General features: G+C 40.5%; 1 protein-coding gene across 3 annotated transcripts in view; it reads left to right on the plus strand.

Moving 5' to 3' along the window:
* Positions 1-18,850, plus strand: part of RSRC1 (arginine and serine rich coiled-coil 1) — a 109,517-nt gene that overhangs the window by 12,396 nt on the left and 78,271 nt on the right. For all 3 annotated transcript variants that reach the window (XM_083868896.1, XM_083868895.1, XM_083868897.1), the window contains exon 5: positions 15,275-15,439. In XM_083868896.1, coding sequence (XP_083725022.1) covers positions 15,275-15,439 — 165 coding nt within the window. The remainder of the gene's footprint in view (positions 1-15,274; positions 15,440-18,850) is intronic.

Genomic DNA, 18,850 nt, shown 5'->3' on the forward strand with positions numbered 1-18,850 from the left:
CAATGTAAATATTACATGTTCCTCTCTCTTTTTTTTACTGCTGGGAAAGTTTCAAGCCTTCGGTCCATTAAGCAAATAGATTTAATTAAGATGCTGCAGCATTTCTTTCATGAAACTTCAAATACAAGCTTGGGGCAGGAAGGTGGAACTGACATTGCTGAGTGTGATCCTGCTGATGGTAATGTCAACTCATATTTTTTTTTTTTTTATCCCCAATAAATCCAACCTTGGAGTTTTTTATTTAAGATCTTGTTGCATTCCAGGTTGTATCAGCGTCAACCTCTATAAATATCTTTTTTGTCGTTGTAATAACTGACATTTTTCTAGAGGAATGATCATTTTGTGGTGTCCAGGGAAGGCCCAGAGGTGCAGCAGGAGCAGTGGAGATGTCCTGGAGCACCAAGCCCTGCTGAGCTCATTGCCCAGCCCTAATTGACCACTTTGGGAAATTAAACTTCACACGGCAACGCCCAGGGCCCTCCAGTTATCAATGAGGCCACAGAGCTGCCAGTGACACTTGCTTTGATGCCTTTCATTGGTATAAAACCAAAAAAAAAAGGAGCCTTAAAAAAAAAAAAAAGTTCTGAATGCATTAGTGCTGTTCATTTGGAGCCTGGTGACACAGAAAGTTGGGTTTTTTTGTGCAGGTGTTACCCACACACAGTGAGTTTATTTCTCTAGAACCTCTCATTGGAAATAAGTGTCTTTGCAGGTTTTTGAGGATTTTTTTTAGTGATTCAGTTTTTCTGTTTGGAAAAGGAAATTCAAGAAGACAAGAAAAACACAACTCTCCTTAGTGGAGAATTGCATTTTTGATTTCAGTGCGTCTACATTCTAAACCATTATGTATTTTAACTTTTTTTTTTTGTTTTTTTAATTTTAATTTTCCTTTTTTCTCTGTTACCAAAGCTCTGGCCATGAAATAGAATCTGTTATTTCTCTGCTGCAGAGCTCATGTTTCTCCAGGCAGCCCTGCAAGAGCAGATGCTCTGGTAACCCAAGAGCCTCTTTGCTCTCTAAATTGTTCCTCTTTCCAGAGTTCATTTCTAGGAGTGATTTCCACCATTTTTAAAACACAAAATGGCAGAATTTAATAGTGGAAATTGAACTCTTTTTTCCCATCTTTCTGATTCTGATAATTGCATGGCAGGGAACAGAATCTGCCCTAAATGATGAAGGCAAAAAAAAAAAAAAAAGTGGATTTCTGCCAAAAAAAGTGAGATGGGAAGGTTGTGTTGGGTGTGGAGTGATAGAGCAAGAGTGGAATGACTTCCCACTGTCATTGATGGGATTTTGGGCAGGAATTCCTGGCTGGGATGGAATTCCCAGATTTTCTGTGGCTGCCCCTGGACCCCTGAAGTGCCCAAGGCCAGGCTGGACAATATTTGGGACAGTGGGAGGTGTCCCTGCCATGGATGTGGATGATCTTTAAGGTCCCTCCCAACCCAAACCATTCCCTGATTTTCTATAAATCTGCATCCATCCCTGGAATCCTTTGCTGACAGTTTTTTCCAGGATTCCAGGCATTGCTCCTTTGCTGTGTGTGATCAGGGCAGTCACTGCTGCAGGTTTGTAACAAACTTTATCCCATAAAAAAATCCCATTTTCCTGTTGGATCCAGGTTTTTTAATAACTTCTCTAACCCAAGTGTTTTATTTGAGTTGGTAATTCACACATTTCCAGCAAAACACTGAGATAATCAAATTTTACTTGGAAAATTTGGGGTTTTTATCATGACGTGCAAAATATTTTACGTAGGTGTTGTTTGTAACTTAAACTGATTTCTTGTGTTTTGTTGGAGAAGATAAGAACACTTATGCATATTAGAATTATTTTGTTTTAGATGCAGTTTTTAGGGTGATAAAGGTGAGGCTTCCCAGTATTAGTTGTACTTTATTGGAGAAGATAAGAAAACTGGTGCATATTGTAATTATTCTATTTTAGATGCAGTTTAAACAAATGGAGCTTCCCAGTAATGATTGTACTTTATTGGAGAAGATAAGAAAACTGGTGCATATTATAATTATTCTATTTTAGATGCATTTTTAGAGTTTAAACAAGTGGAATTTCCCAGTACTGGTTGTGTTTGATTTGAGGAGCTGAAAAAACTCGTTTATTTGTTGACTATTTTATTTTAGATGCATTTTTAGGGTGAAAAAAGTGGAGCTTCCCAGTATTAATTGTACTTTATTTGGGAAGCTCCCAGGCTGTGTTGGTGCCATTCCCAAAGTGTGCTCTGGCAGTGAATTCATGACAAATTAATCTGATTAAAAACTGCTCTCCTGGCTGTCCTTTCACCCTTTTGTGCTGCTGCTTCTCCTCCCACATCTAAACTCCTGAATTGTAGATTTTTCCCCATTTCCAAGGCAAGACATTGAGGCTCCCAAAAATTCCAGAGCAAAATGTAGAGCTGATAATTCATCTGCTCCTAATGCAGCTTTATTGGCATCAGCCCTGTCAGAGCCGGGGCAAAGCTGCCCTTCAGTGATTCCAGATTTTCCTGAGCTGGGATGTTCTAGGAAGAAAAAGAATCCTAAAAAGAAAAAAAAAAATGGGATAATTTCAGGCATGTGCAGAGCTTTTGTCCTTTTGCTGCTCAAATGGATCGTGAGACACTCTCTGAACAAAATATTTAATGTTCAATACGTGGTGATTTTAATAAAAACACGAGAATTTGGATTTGGTTTTGCACTGAACTGAGGACAGGTGTGTTCGGTACATAATGTCTATTTATAAAAATAAAATCTAGAAAGATATGGGAATTTATTATCTATACCATAATGGTAACTATAATTAAAATATCTTGATTGTCCTCTTGTAGAATTTTATTTTCAGTCTAAGTTTTCTGCAAAATTCTTTACATGCAAAGCCCCAAAATCATGGGAAAATCTGTTTCAATAGGGAATTTCCTTATCCATAGGTGTTATTGTAAAAAATTCTCCAGTTGTGGTTTTTTATTGGATCATATCCATATCTATTTGGAGGGCAACCTCTCAATGAATTTAAAGGGTCAGGTCATGCTCAGCTCAAATAACTGATGGAAATTCTAGGATTTATATCCTAGAAATGAAGGCAAGGCCAGCAGTGTGGGTTTATTATTTTTAATTCTGTATAAACTCTTAGTTTATTCTATTTTTCTTCCACGATTTTGGTTCTCCTCTATGGAAACAGGGATGAACTGAGTTGTGATAGAATTTCAATTAATCTGTGGCACAGCACTGAAAAATCTGTTCCCAGCCTATATCAAAAAGAGATGCTAAAAGTTTTCCTGTTAAAGCTCTGAGCTTCTTGATTGGAGAATGAGTAAAAAAAAAAAAAGCAAAGCCTTTTCCTATTTTTCTCCTATATAGTCTTCTTGAAGTTCTTCCAAATTAGATTTTAAATGCCAATTAGGAGGTTGAATATACTAAAATAAAAGCAAATACAACCAAAATGGCCTCACCTTATGGCTAGTTAGGCTTTTTCTCTCAAAAGCAGAACCTTTGCTCTGAGCGTGGCTTTGAGAAAGATATTCAGCTTAATGAACACATTAATTAGAACCATAACTATTTATAAGATAATTAGAAACGAAGCACGGTAAACTGGGCTTTTCCTGCAATTAATGGCGGATTAATTACTGGAGGTAATGAAGTGGATTTTTAAATGCATTAAGGTGAAGTACAGAGATGTGCAAGGCTTTTGTGATAGTTGCATAATTATTCCAGGCTGTTTGAGCAGAGCTCCTATGAGCTCGCTAATAAGCATCATTGCATCATTATGTATGCACTTAAAAAGACTTACCACCAAAATGACTGCCTAATTATTTCTAATTGGCAGGACTCTGTGTAGTCATTGAGCTGTTTGTAGCCATTTTAAGGTTCATTTAACTATCCTTGGGGCCATGTGATAGATGGGAAAAAAAAAAAAAGCTCCCGCTCTGCGCCCGGCCTTGGCTGGCGCCGTTAATCAGTTTTGGTGGGCTCCAGTTTGAAATGCATTTGCTCCTGCAGAGGTCAAAACCTGAAGTAGTCCAAGCAAAGTTTGGCTTTTTGAAGCCACTTGACTGTATTCATTAGCAATTAGTAAAATAATTGTGTCTGTGGCTGTGTTTGGATTTCTGTCGGGGCCGGGCGTGCTTTCATCGCCGGCCCTTCTTACGGCGCATTGGCTTCCCTGGGAATCCAAACCTTCTTCCCTGAGACCCTGTGAGCAGCTTCAGTGCCGTGCCATATGTTCATCTGCAGCACCTTTCTTCAGTCATTTGTTCCCTTAACCAGCTCCCAGCGTTTCACCACCACCAGCAGCTCCCCGGTGGAAGTTTCCACCCCAGGACAGCTCTGCTGGGCATCTCCGAGGGATCAGGCTCTGAGAATTGAGGGAGGAAGGCAGGAGAAGGCAAATCCTGATGTTTCCCAGTGTTTGGGAGCTTGGGGCATCCATTCCCAAGCTGTTGACAGCTCTGATGATATCCAAGGACATCTCCCAGCAGCAGGAAAAATCCCAAATCTCCGCGTTGGGTCAGCGCAGGCACCAATAATTCCAGTGGGGAGTTGTGGCTCCAATAATTCCATTGGGAAGTTGTGGCTCCAATAATTCCAGTGGGGGAGTTATGGCGCCAATAATTCCATTGGGAGTTGTGGCTCCAATAATTCCATTGCGGAGTTGTGGCTCCAATAATTCCAGTGGGGAGTTGTGGCTCCAATAATTCCATTAGGAGGTTGTGGCTCCAGTAATTCCATTGGGGAGTTGTGGCTCCAGTAATTCCAGTGGGGAGTTGTGGCTCCAGTAATTCCATTGGGGGAGTTGTGGCTCCAATAATTCCATTGGGGAGTTGTGGCTCCAATAATTCCATTGGGAAGTTGTGGCTCCAATAATTCCAGTGGGGGAGTTATGGCTCCAATAATTCCAGTGGGGGAGTTATGGCTCCAATAATTCCAGTGGGGAGTTGTGGCTCCAATAATTCCAGTGGGGAGTTGTGGCTCCAATAATTCCAGTAGGAGGTTGTGGCTCCAGTAATTCCATTGGGGAGTTGTGGCCCCAGCAATTCCACTGGGAGTTGTGGCTCCAGTAATTCCATTGGGGGGTTGTGACTCCAATAATTCCACTGGGGAGTTGTGGCCCCAGGAATTGGGATTGTGGCTCCAGTAATTCCATTGAGAGTGTGGCTCCATAATTCCAGTGGAGAGTTGTGGCTCCAATGATTCCATTGGGAGGTTGTGGCTCCAATAATTCCAGTGGGGAGTTGTGGCTCCAGTAATTCCATTGGAGTTGTGGCTCCAATGATTCCATTGAGGAGTTGTGGCTCCAGTAATTCCATTGAGGAGTTGTGGCTCCAGTAATTCCACTGGGGAGTTGTGGCTCCAGTGATTCCATTGGAGTTGTGGCTCCAATAATTCCAGTGGGGAGTTGTGGCTCCCTTCTCTGAGATCCCCATTTGGAGATGGTGGAATCAGCCTGGAGAGGTTTGATCTCCCCATCTCAATTTGATCTCTCCCACCTCAATTCCATTGGGGGGTTGTGGCTCCAGTAATTCCAGTGGTGAGTTGTGGCTCCAATAATTCCATTGGAGTTGTGGCCCCAGGAATTCCAGTGGGAAGTTGTGGCTCCAGTAATTCCATTGGGGTTGTGACTCCAATAATTCCATTGGAAGGTTGTGGCTCCAGTAATTCCATGGGAGTTTGTGTTGTGTCCCAGCTGTGGGATTGGATCCATTGTTGGGAATGGTCTGAGCTCCTCCAAGGGATGGTCTGAGCTCCTCCAGGGAATGGTTTCAGCCCCTCCAGGGAACAAAACCATGAAGTTTGTGCTGTGTCCCAGCTCAGGGGTTGGATCCATTGCTGGGAATGGTCTCGGCTCCTCCAGGGAATGGTTTCAGCCCCTCCAGGGAATGGTTTCAGCTCCTCCAGGAACAAAACCATGGAGTTTGTGCTGTGTCCCAGCTGAGGGGTTGGGTCCATTGTTGGGAACGGTCTGAGCTCCTCCAGGGGATGGTCTCGGCTCCTCCAGGGAATGATTTCAGCTCCTCCAGGGGATGGTGACACCCCCATGGGCTGTGGTCACTCAGAGGACACTCAGTTTTTGGGGAACAGGGAAAGGTTGGGTTGGGATGGAGCTCTTTTCCCTCTGCAGCATCCAGGAGCATCCAAACCAAAAATCCCAGAGATTTGGAGATTTGATCAGCAGCAGGAACCAGTAAGTGAGGGAGAAAAAGTTGGAGAAACATGAAAAATACATCAGGAAAAAAAAATATAAATACACAGCAGTAACACCTGGGGACATCAGTGACTCCCTGAGGGGTGTCAGACAAATTTCCCTTGGTTAATACATTGTTAATTCAATATAAATTACACATTTCAGTTCTAAAATCCCATAATATTCCCATTTCTTCCCCTCCAACTCCCCCAGGATGGTGTTAATTACATTAATTAACACTTTGGTGGTGTGAATTTTGCCAGAGTTGTGAAAGGTTTGGAGTGACACAACAGGTCCTGGTTTATTTTTGGAAGTTTGGGTAAATATTCTCAGTAATGGGAATAATTCAGTTTTTATTTGAATTCTTGAATTCAAATAAATTTATTTGAATTATTGAATTCCAGGTCTGGAAATGGAGGTGCTGTTGTGGAGTTTGTGGCTTAGCTGTGACTTTTGTGTTTTAAACAAAAAGCAGAGCTTAAAAAAAAGTTCCAGAAGACCCTTTTTTTTTTTTTAAACAAAGCTTAGGTATGTAGAAATCACATCATAATTCACTTTTATTCCCCATTTCAATTAGCACTGACACCAACCAGTTTGTGCTCAGCATCATCAGTTGATCAGAGCAATCAAAACACATTTTGAAATATAATAATTACTTCTGTTGCTTTATTTTTTTTTTTTAAATAATCCAGATTTTTGTTATTTTTTCTCTTTCTGGTGTGATTTATTTGACAATATTTTATGTAACTATTGCTTATTCTATGGGGAAAACACTGATTTTTAGAATAGTAAATGAAATATTCAGAGGTGGGGTTTTTTTGGGTTTTTTTGTTTGTTTGTTTGTTGGGGTGGTTTTTTTTGTTTGTTGTTTGTTGGGGTGTTTTTTTTTTTTTTTTTTTTTTTTTTTTTTTTTTTTTTTTTTTTTTTTCCCCTGGAGTTTTAAATTTAATTTTAATTAATTAGAATTAAGCTTTGGGAGGGACAGGACAGGGTCAGTAAAGGAGATTTTTGGGACTGATAAAGGTGGCAGCTCTGTGGTTTTTCAGCAATGCAGGAATGGAGCTGTTCACTTTTCATCCAGGAGAATATTAAAAGCAGCCCCTGCTTTCCTCTGTCTGCTCCGTGTTTGTTACGTGCAAAATATTTAAAGGGAGATGCATCAGACTTGTGTGGAAATGAGAAAATCCTCCCTGTGTTTATATATAGAGTGTGCACTGGAAAATACCAAAATTCCAAACTCTTTATGTTGTTTTGTTGTCCCTCCACAAGATTTTGAGTGGATACTGTGGCAAAAAAAAAAAAAAAAAAATTGAGGTTTTTGTGTATTTCTAAAGCCTTTTCATGATTTAATTTTTGGAGTCCAGTTTATAGCAACTTTCATTAAAAATGTTAAGGTTTTTTTGGTTAAACAAGATATTCTATAAATCTTTCTATATTCTTCATAAACCTTAAAAAGTACAGGTGGAACACCTTAAATTTATTTTTACATGTCATAACATTTAAACCTCAACCTGAATAACTGAATTAAAGAAAAAATAATTAATTTGCCTTTTTTTAAAAAAAGCTGTGAGCACAGAGAATGGATTCATTTGTTTTACTCAAGAAAAAGTGGAGCCACAGCTTTTTATCCAGGTGTTGTTTATGCTCATTATTAATCCAATCTCAATATTCCCACTCTTCCAAATTAGATATTTATTTCTAGGAAATGCCTTAATCTTGTCTTTAAGCAGATTTTTTTTTTCCTTTTAAGGAGTGTTTCAGTGTTGAAGGATAAAGAACATTCAGATTTTTTTCTCCTGTTATTTCAATTTTAGCTTTATGCTGGTGACACTTTGAGATCTCAGTTGCCAGTGCTGATGTTGCATCACCTAAATTGGGATTTTTGGGGTTTTTTTTTGCACTTTCTGAGAGCAGATTTCAAATATCTATTTAGGTAATTCCCTTCATCTGTCTAATATCAGTTTGAGGATTTGAATTTTCACAAATATTACAGAATCTTTAAGCTCAGCCCATCACTGGGGCCTCAATCTTGGAGATTTTATGATCCCAAACCCTGAAATATCCAATTTATCCCAGGCAGACAGAGGAGCAGTGTTTACCTGTCATTAATCCGAGCCACGAGGGGAGGTGGAAACCCTCAACCTGAAAAATCTCCCCCTGTCTGTCCCTTTAACATTTCCCCATAATATCAGAGGTGTTGTCAAATTTACAACAGATAATTACCCGGGTGCTGATTCCATCTGGAGAATGAATTTGGAGTTTTTTTTCCAGGGGCAGATACAGAGTCACCAATGCCTGCACCAGGCAGAGAGGGATCAGCTGGGCTGTTTGTCCAGAAATATTTCTGTTTGTCCAGAAATAAAGCTGCACCTTTGTGTTTTTTTCTTTCTTTTTTTTTTTTTTTTTTTTTTTTTTTAAATAGATTCCAGCTGTGTGGAGAAGAGAAATAACTAAATGTAGTTACAAGAATTAGTTACAAGGTCTGATTGCTGATAGAGTTTGTTGTTTGGTTGTTTGTGTAGAATTCAAGTTTTCCCTTTTTTTTTTTTTTTTTTTTTTTTTTGGGAAGATGTAATGTGTCTTTTTTCCAGGTTTGCAACATTTAAATTTTCATTCAGCCCATTTTTTTTTTCCTGGTTTGTTTTTTCCTCAGCCTGAGCAGTGCCAGTTGTGAGATTTGGCTGGGACAGGAAGGAATTTCCTTGCCTGGTGTCTTTGTGTGACACTCAAACAATTATTCTGCTTTTGCCTCACCTCGTGCTTTAAATAAACTTCTTGTTATGACCAGGAGACAAGTTGGGTGTTCTCAACTCAATTTGAGCTTTTTTTTTTGTTTTGTTTTCAGGTGATTGGAATAATATTTACATCCCTTATCAACCTTAATTTTGGTTTTATATGGAAATTTTTAGCTAATGGACCTGCAGCTGGGTATTGCACACTTTTTTTTTAGGTGTGTGTGGGGTTTTTGCCCTTGAACTCCAAGACTTATTTGAATGAGAAAGGACAAGGAATGGGAGGGATTTTTGTTTATTTATTTATTTATTTATTTGTTAATTATTTTTATTTTAATTTTTTTTAATTTTTATTTTTATTTGTTTATTTATTTATTTATTTTGTTTATTTAATAGGGAAACGTACCAATTTCTGTATTAACTTATTATTTTATTCCCCAAAGATTATTAGAATTAGATTCCAGATTTTTTTTCTGCTCAGTCCTGACATGGAATGTAGAGTTAGGAAAAGGTCCTGCTTTGGGAAAAACTCTGAGAAATTGTGAGGGAAATTCCTGTCGGGTAAAACCAGATGAGTTTTATCTGCTGATCTTAATTTGAGGTTGAATTTTAGGAAGGAGTCTTTCCACAGATTGTCAAGGGAAATGAATGGTTTATCTCCCAGCTTGGACAGCAGCACTTCAATCCATGATTTATCTCTCAGGTAACACTCAGTGAAGTCCAGTTTTGGTTTTAGTTTGGTGTTCACTGAGGTGCTCCTGCAGCTGGCAGGGCCAGGCTGGCTCCTCTCCCATCTCCCATTCCTGGGGCAGGGAATTGTGCCTGGATTTCCTTGGGAAGCAGATTCTGAGCTCCTTAAAGTCCCTTAATTGTGTTTGGAACTTTGTGTTCCAAATTTAAATGTGTTTGGGGTGGGTTCTTCTCCTCCCAGCTCTGCTCTCTTTGGGTTTCCAGCACCTCAGTGGACTCATCCCAAGGATTTCCTGGGGGATAATCAAGGCATTGTAGCACCTTTATCCTGCTCAGAATTCAGAGCAGGAGCTTCTCCATGAGCCTGGAGAGCTCCATTTGTGTCAAATTCAGCTGGTTCAGAATTCCAGGGGTGTCTCATCCTTGGGTTCTTCTCTCTGGTGCCTCTCCATAACTGCAGCTCTTCACAATTCCAGTTATGGGAATTTCACCTCCTCAAACCTTTGACCGTGGAATTACCATCATTTTTTGGTGTAGAATTGCTGGGCTGGGTTGGTGCTGGTGTTTGGATCCGTTTTCTCAGCTCTGCTGTTGGGAGAATTTGCCACACAAAGAGATGCCAGCAAGGAAATTCCTTCCCCTCCCAGCCAAATCCCAGACCTGGCACTGCTCAGGCTGAGGAAAAAGCAAACCAGGAAAAAAAAAAATGGGCTGAATGAAAGTTTAAATGTTGTAATCCTGGAGGAAAGACATTTTACATCATCTCCAAAAAGGTTCATGGTCGTCCCAGTTCTTGTTGTTACTTCATCTTGCTTTTCTCTGGCACTGTGGATGATAATTTTTTAAATCTTCAATATTCCCTTATTCTGAAATATGTTTTGTCACTTCCCAGCTGTCCAAACTGCTGCTTTGAGACAACTTTTTCCTCTCAGCATCAGTCCCATTTCAGGTTTAAACTCTGACTCTGCTGCTGCCTAGGCTTGTTATCACTCACCTTATATTGAACAGTAAATTTTAAAAAAGGAGTGTTATCATACACATTCTCTATATTTAACTTCCTCAGAGACGTGCATTTTAAAATTGCAAACTAATAATGTTTTATTGAGGCAGCTAACTTTGCATCATATCTCCATATTTAATAATTTCTACAGCCTGAATGGCTGCAATTGATACCTGAAATTATTTTACCTTTCCAATAACTCCTGCCACGATTTTTTTTTTTTTTTAATTTTTTTTTTTCCCCTGGTGGTGAAGCTGAGTTAAACAAGGAACTTTTTCCTCTTAATGTGCTTTGAAAGAGAACATGGCATTTTGCTGCAATTACTCGTGTGTTTGCACTCTGCCTTTATTACCAATCTCAGCATCCAGGCTTGATGCAGAGTAGTCCCTTCCATTGTTCTGGCCCAGCCCTTGGATTTATGGCTGGAGCATTAAAGAGCCCTGAGCTTGTTGCCTTTTGTTTGTGCCCATCGAGGTAAAAAATAATCTAATAAGGCTTTTGTCAGGTGAGAGATGCTTAGAAGAATTCCAGGGGAGAAGTTGACATCTCAGCCCTGCTGTTCTTTGGAGTAGGGAGTTGCTTTTTGCCAAGAAAAAAGAATATTTTTGCAAAAATTCACTTTCTTTAGAAGAGCTCAAAGAGAAGAAAACAAAGCTTGAAAAATTAGACCCCCAAAAACAAGCCCTGTCTTGGTTTTGGGCTCTTAATTCCTCTTTCCATTAAAAAAAAAAAAAAAAATCTGTGTTTTGCAGTTGTAACCTTTTGAAGAGATCAGATTGGACCTCGAAGATAGAGTTCAGTGCTTTAGTGCAATATAATTGGGGAAATACTAAACGCCGCTGACCTCATTTCCTTTAGAACAATGAGAATTAATAGTTGCCCCTTTTATTAGCCTGATATTCCAGATGTAGTGTACATTTAATTAAGTGTAGTTTCCTTTTGCTTATGGTATGTGGCTCTGCTTTTTGTCGCAAATTCTTTCTAGTTTTACAGTTTTCCACATGTTTTCTTTCACCGTTTATGATTTTTTTTTTTTTCAAAGCCGGGGCTACGAGGATTTAAATCACTTTAGCATGCAGCAAAACAGTTCCCATTCAAACAATAAACGCCATTTTAAAAAGCCTTCAGATCTTCTGTCACTTCATAAATATAAATGTATAAAAACATTATGCAGTTGTAGTGCCCACCTGCTAATTAAATGCAGATTTCCTCAAACTTGTTTTAAAATCCGCTTATTTGTTTCAACTCGCTCTCTGCTCTCGGAATACATATGGCCCTTGTGAAACTAATTATGCTTATGGAGCAGCTGTTAAATTTAGTGCAAACCAATTTTATCCAATATTTTACATTTTAATTGATTACCTGTGAAGAAATTAGCAAATTAACACTTATTGTGCAGTAACTGAATGGGCTTTTATTGGGAGACTTTCAGTTGTTTTTTTTTTACAAGTGAGTCTGAGCGTTGATGGAATTAAAGCCATTTTTTTTAGGTTTTTTTTGGTTTTTTTTTTTGAGATGGGGGGAAAAAATCATTGGTGAGCCTTGGTTATCTGGTGTGAGAATTTAGGGATCCCGAGTGATGCCAAGCATCTGTGTGTTCTGCAAGTTGGGACATGAAAAGGCAGCTCGGAAAAGTAATGGCTTTTCACAGAATTTTGGGAACATATGGGCTTATCTGGATCTAAGAGCTCTTTGAAGATCTTTGAACTTGACTAAATGACTTAACCTTTGGCACGGTGGGTGGGTGCTCTGGGTGGTGTTTGGGGGGGAAGGGGGTCCAGCCTGGAAATCTCCTCCCCACCTTCATTTTTTGGCTTTTTTTTTTACCTCTGATACTTCCATAATTTAAACATTCGAGGTCTTGGCTTTAATAGGACTAATTGTGATTCTTGTTATTTTTCAGCAGCAGATAAAATAGAAAAAAAAAAAAAATCAAATCTGTCTTCTCTGCCAGATCTGGGGATATTTTTGTTGTGGTTTAGTGATGAGATAGGGATGCAGATGACTTTTGGGAGCTCCATTTCAGGAAGTTTTATCTTGATTTCCTGTCCTGTAGATCTTGCAAGGGGCTTTATTAGGAATTAAGGAACAATAGAGACTCTTCCCAAGGCTGTGGAGTGATGGGACAAGTGGGAATGGCCTAAAGCTGATGGAGGAGAGGTTTAGATGGGATTTTGGGAAGAAATTGATCCCTGTGAGTGTGGTGGGACACAGGGACACCTTCCACTGTCCCAGGGAGCTCCAATCCCTGCCTTGGACACTGCCAGGGATGGGGAAATTGGGTGCAATAACTTTGAATTTTTAAATTCTTGTATATAAATGTCCCCTGCCACCTGTTCTGCACAGAGATGGGAATGAACAGAAATCCAGGAATGGAGCATCCCTCCTGCCTGAGCTGAATTTGTTGTTTCCACCTGCAAAAGGTACAAGTGAACTCCAGATTGAAGTTCTTTAGCAATAAATATTTCAGTTTCTTCATTTATTCCTGGTGAGAGACTGTGCCCTTAAATGAGGAGAGGCTCTGCATCAATTAAAGATAATTTGTGTTGTTACAGGGCTTTTTTTGTTTATTTTATTGTTTGGGTTTGTTTTTTTTTTTTCTGTTTTGGACTTACCTGCAGAGTTCTGAGAAGTCAAGGTTACCTGGGAATAGTGGATTTAGGGCAGTGCTCATCATGATGTTTGTAAAAACAGTGCCAAGCAAAAATTAGATTTATTATCCAGAATGTTTTTTCAAGTCAAAACTTCCTCTACCTGAGGAGTAAAGAAAGATGGATGGACACTTTTTACCTTTGTGATGACACACTGAAAATCCATTTTGAGGCAGCAAATGTTCTCCAGTTCATAATGCAGCCCTGCAGTGGTAATTTGATCTATTTATTAGTGTTAATAGAGTGACCAGGATGGGAGAGCTGCTGCTGGGAGGTACCAGCTGCTGAAACAGGAACCCAGGCCTGACCTCTGGAGCTGCTCCTGGCAGGAATAGGGACCTGAACTCCCATGTGCTGGACAAATTCCAGCAATGTAATTTATTGCCTCATCTGGATGGAGGATTTGCTTTTTGCTCAGTCTGTTGTGTGGGGTTTTATTAAGCAGTTGTTGTTTCACAAAAGGAGGGATTTTTTTTTTTTTCCTGTGTGATTTGGCTTTTAAAGGACTTGGGAGTTTTGTACTCCAAAAGGTGCTAAAGAAACTTTTTTTTTTCTATTTTAAAACTTAAAAACGTGCCTTCTTAGTGCAGCATGTTATAAAAGGGCTGAATGAGTTGTAAATAAACCTTCTGATTTCTGCTGCCCCTGACTGGAGTCAAGCATCTTTATTTTGTGTCTTGTTATGACAGATTGGACTTGATCTTGGGGGTCTCTTCCAACCTGGTGGTTGTGGTGTTTGTGCAGGTCCTGGGTGTGGCAGTGTTCTTATGGCCACGGTCTTAGGGCTGGGTTGGACTTGATAATCTTGGAGGACTCTTCCAACCTGGTGGTTCTGGTCTTTGTGCAGATCCCAGGTGTGGCAGTGTTCCTACAACCACAGTCTTAGGGCTGGATTGGACTTGAGGATCTTGGAGGACTCTTCCAATCTGGTGGTTGTGGTGTCTGTGCAGATCCCGGTCCCGGCTGCAGCAGCGTTCCTACATCCACAGTCTTAGGGCTGGGTTGGACTTGATCTTGGGGGTCTCTTCCAACCCAGTGGTTCTGATGTTTGTGTAGATCTTGGGCCTGGCAGTGTTCCTACAGCCTCAGTGCTAGGGTTGGGTGGGACTCAGTGATCTTGGAGGGCTTTTCCAGCCTGGTGATTCTGTGATTCTGGTGTCTGTGCAGGTCCTGATCCCAGACCCAGCAGCAATCCTACAGCCACAGTCTTAGGGCTGGATTGGACTTGATGATCTTGAAGGACTCTTCCAACTTGGTGATTGTGGTGTTTGTGCACATTCTGATCCCAGACCCAGCAGTGATCCTACAGCCTCAGTCTTAGGGCTGGGTTGGACTCGTTGATCCTGGAGGTCTCTCCCAACCCGATGGTTCTGGTGTTTGTGTAGATCTTGGGCCTGGCAGTGTTCCTACAGCCACAGTCTTAGGGCTGGGTGGGACTCAGTGATCTTGGAGGGCTTTTCCAGCCTGGTGATTCTGTGATTCTGGTGTCTGTGCAGATCCTGATCCCAGACCCAGCAGCAATCCTACAGCCACAGTCTTAGGGCTGGGTTGGACTCGAGGATCTTGAAGGACTCTTCCAACCTGGTGATTGTGGTGTTTGTGCACATCCTGATCCCAGTCCCAGCAGTGATCCTACAGCCTCAGTGTTAGGGCTGGGTTGGACTTGATGATCCTGGAGGACTCTTCCAACCTGGTGATTCTGTGATTCTGGTGTTTGTGCAGGTCCTGATCCCAGACCCAGCAGCAATCCTACAGCCACAGTCTTGGGGCTGGGTTGGACTCGAGGATCTTGGAGGACTCTTCCAATGTGGTGGTTCTGGTGTTTGTGCAGATCCCAGGTGTGGCAGTGCTAGGGCTAGGTTGGACTTGATGATCTTGAAGGACTCTTCCAACCTGGTGATTGTGGTGTTTGTGCACATCCTGATTCCAGTCCCAGCAGTGATCCTACAGTCTCAGTGCTAGGGCTGGGTTGGGCTTGATGATCCTGGAGGTCTCTTCCAGGCTGGTGATTGTGTCTGTGCTGTGTGCAGGTCGCGGTCCCGGGCGCGGCAGCGATCCTACAGCCGCAGCAGCGAGAGGTCCGGCCACAGGAGAACCCCCAGCGGGTCCCGCGAGCGCCGCAAGGGCCGGGACAAGGACAAGGCCAAGGACAAGAGCAAAGGGAAGGACAAGGAGGCTCATGGCACCAAGGCTGGGTGAGTGAAACTGCAAACGATGGAGCTGGAGCAAAACCGGGTGACAACTCCGTTGTAGGAATGGAGTAAAAAGCTCCCTTGTTGTTTTTCTAAATGCAACTAATGTGTCATTTGTAAATCTCCATATAAAGCTATTCTGAAAAGAAGAAGTTCCTTTAACACAACAGTTTGTTCTAAAGGTGAAAAATAAGTGCACCTGTAAAACAATCAAATGATGGAGCTGGAGTAAAACCAGGTGACAGCTCAGTGGTATGATTAGAGTAAAAAGCTAACCTGTTGTTTCTTTCTAAATGCAACAAACAAGTTTTTGATTTCCATATGAATCTATTTTGAAAATAAGAGGTTCCTTTAATGCAACAATTTATTCTAAAGGTAAAAAAATAAGTGCACCTGTAAAACAATCAAATGATGGAGCTGGAGCAAAACCAGATGACAACTCCATTGTAGGACTAGAGTAAAAAACTCACCTGTCATTTATTTCTAAATGCAGCTAACAAGTAATTTGTGAATTCCCTTATAAAACTATTTTGATAATAAGAAGTTCCTTTAACACAAGACTCTATTCTAAAGGTGAAAAATAAGTGCACCTGTAATAACAAAAGATTTGTCCCGTGAGAGTCAGTAAAGAAAATATGTAAACAATCCAAGGATGATTAAATTTGGTAGACAAGTTAAATACCTTTTACTAAACAATAAAATAATTAACAAGAAAGCTATTAACCAATTAGAAGTTGCCCTCAAAGTTTATAAAAACCAGCATGCAACCGTAATAAAGAGCCTTCTAAACTTTTATGGTGTCATGACTGCCCTAACAACTACACTCTTTTTACTCTTGTAATGCTTTTCCTTAAATTGTATTTTATATACACTAAGTGGGAATTGCTCAGGGTATTTGAAGAGTGGGATTTTTAGGGTTTTAACAATTCAGCAATGTGGCAACATTTCCCACTAAATGATGGTTTAATTTTTCACCCTTTCTCTTCCTGCTTAGTTTCAGGTGGATTAAAGAGCTTTTTGCAATTTGTTAATATAAACATTCTTCCCATATGTAATAGCCATAATTTAGGGGGAAAATGAGGAATATTGTAAAGTGTGAGGGCTTCTTCCTAGGAGAAAAGGGATTTATTTCACTGTTCACACACACCTACACCTCCTCCCAGTGGCAGAAGTTCCTCCTGGGCTTTGCTTGAGGCTCAAAAATGCAGTTTCAGTACAAGCCTTGCACTGGGTGAATAATGGGAAACCTTTGAGAACCTGCTGTCAGTCCAATTTCTGCTCAGAATAACTTGGATTATTGATTTCAGGAAAATAAATTTTATTACGTTTTATGCAATTTATGTAATTCCCTCTGCTTTTTGCATCAGTGCAGCTTTTCCTGGGCTGTTTGTGTTTTTCCTCTTTGTCTGACCCCTTCCAGACAAGAAAACACTTCCTGACCTTCCCTTGGGTGGATTCCCCCTGGGAAATGCTCCTGGGGAATTTCTAGAGCAGCATCTCCCACTCACATATGAGTTTCTATTGGCTTCTGGAATTTTCCCTTTGCTCCCTGTGCCAGCAGGAAAATTCCTGGTTAATTTGGCTCCAGTTTGGACTCTCCAAGCAGATTAATTTCTAGACCCAGACTCCAGATCAGCACTGAAAATCTCATTATTCTTCAGAGCCTTTCCAGAACCTCCAGCATCAGGGAATCTTTAGTGAAAACAATGCTGTGACCTCAATATTTGGAGCAGATCTTTCCTCAAAGGCACCTCAAGGACCAGGTCTAGTTCCCAGTTGAAATTCATGGCTGTTTGGAATGTATTTATTCAAAATAGCTGCTTTGGAGCTGTAATGAAGATCAGCCTGGAGCCAGATTGTGGGGAGATGGGACATAAATTCTCAGGTGCTGTTTGACTTTATAGTTTAACTTTGCATAAAAGGAGTTATTTCAGCTTGGCAGCACTGCAGCTTTATCTGAGGGATGTTGTATATTTGGGGTTTTACTGCCCCCTCTAAAGCACACAATCAAAATGTATTTTTTTTTTTTCCACTAATTAAGCAGCAATTTTGATTGTAATGATTGTAATAATGATGATTTTTCTGTCCTTGGCTTAGGTGTGTTTGTAGATGTGAGGGGGGGAAAGGTCTGTGCTTGGGGGGTTTTTATTTTGGGGCAGCTTTTGATTCTTTCAAGGGAGATCTTGTCACAGCAAACATCTCGAGAGAAATTTCAAAAGAGAAAAATTAAAATTATTTGAAAAAAACAGGATTTTTAGCATTCCCTGTTTCAGTGCTGATTCTCTGACGCTGAGCACTGAATTTCTTTCTGTTCAAGTACCAGCTGCTCATGAGCTGGGCTGTGAAACAGCTCAACTTTTCTCCTCTGAAGGGATTTTTTTTTAAGGGATATTCCACTTTTCCAGCCTTTATGGAGGGAAATCCTGGCAGCAGCTGCCTGGGAGCTCCAGGGAGTTCCCTCCACTCCCAAATCCCACATTCAGACCAGCAACATCTACGTGGCAGGAGATCTTCATCTCTCCAAGTCTGCAAAAATGGAGGATTTTACACTACTACAATGTTTTCCCATTGTTTTTTATTATTATTAATCAAAACATTACATTCATCTTTTATTTATGCTTTTTGAAATCTGCTTGTTTTAAAACAACCTGCATGCACGTCTTCGTTGACCTGCTTGGCTGTGCTTGTTGAATTTTGATGTTTTGAAGTCTCGAGCAGCTTCAAAACATGCAAATTCTGTTGTTCTGTGTTTTTTTTTTCATAAGGTTCCTTGTTCATTGTTAAATTGGGGAGGAAAAACTACTAAAAGCTTGTTAGTTTTAAATAATTTTTCCTGGATTTATGGATCTCTTTGTTGCTTGTGTACTAGTGGAATTTTGGATGACTTCTCCAAATGATTTTGACAATTTTTAATGGGATAAATTAAGAGCAGCTCCTCAGTTGTTAAGAGAAAAGAAGTGACCAATTAATCAAACCTGATCTTTAATTGCTGATCCTTAATAAGTTTATTGATACATTTGGGCATTAATGGTTTCACTAAATACTTTGACAGATCCCAGAACCCTGGAATGGTTTGGGTTGGAAAAATCTGAAATCCCATCTCATACCAACATCTTCTATGGATTGTTCCAGCTGGCCTTGGATATTTCCAGGGATCCAGGGGCAGCCTCACCTCCTTTGGGACAATTCTTTCCCAAAAATCCCATCCATCCCTGCCCCCTTCCATTCCCTGTGTCCTGTCAATATTTCAGAGCTGAGCAGTTGGTTGTTCAAACACAATCTCCATTTTTCATTCCACACTTTGGGTGTTTGAAGTTTCCCTGAGGTGCCCCTGTCCAAAAAAAAAAAACCTTTTTCCAGTGGAATTTCCCCAAATCCCTTGGGGTTGATCCATGGCCAGTGCCCCATGGATGG

Source organism: Zosterops lateralis (genome assembly GCF_965231275.1).
Source record: "Zosterops lateralis genome assembly, chromosome: 10".
NCBI lineage: Eukaryota > Metazoa > Chordata > Aves > Passeriformes > Zosteropidae > Zosterops > Zosterops lateralis.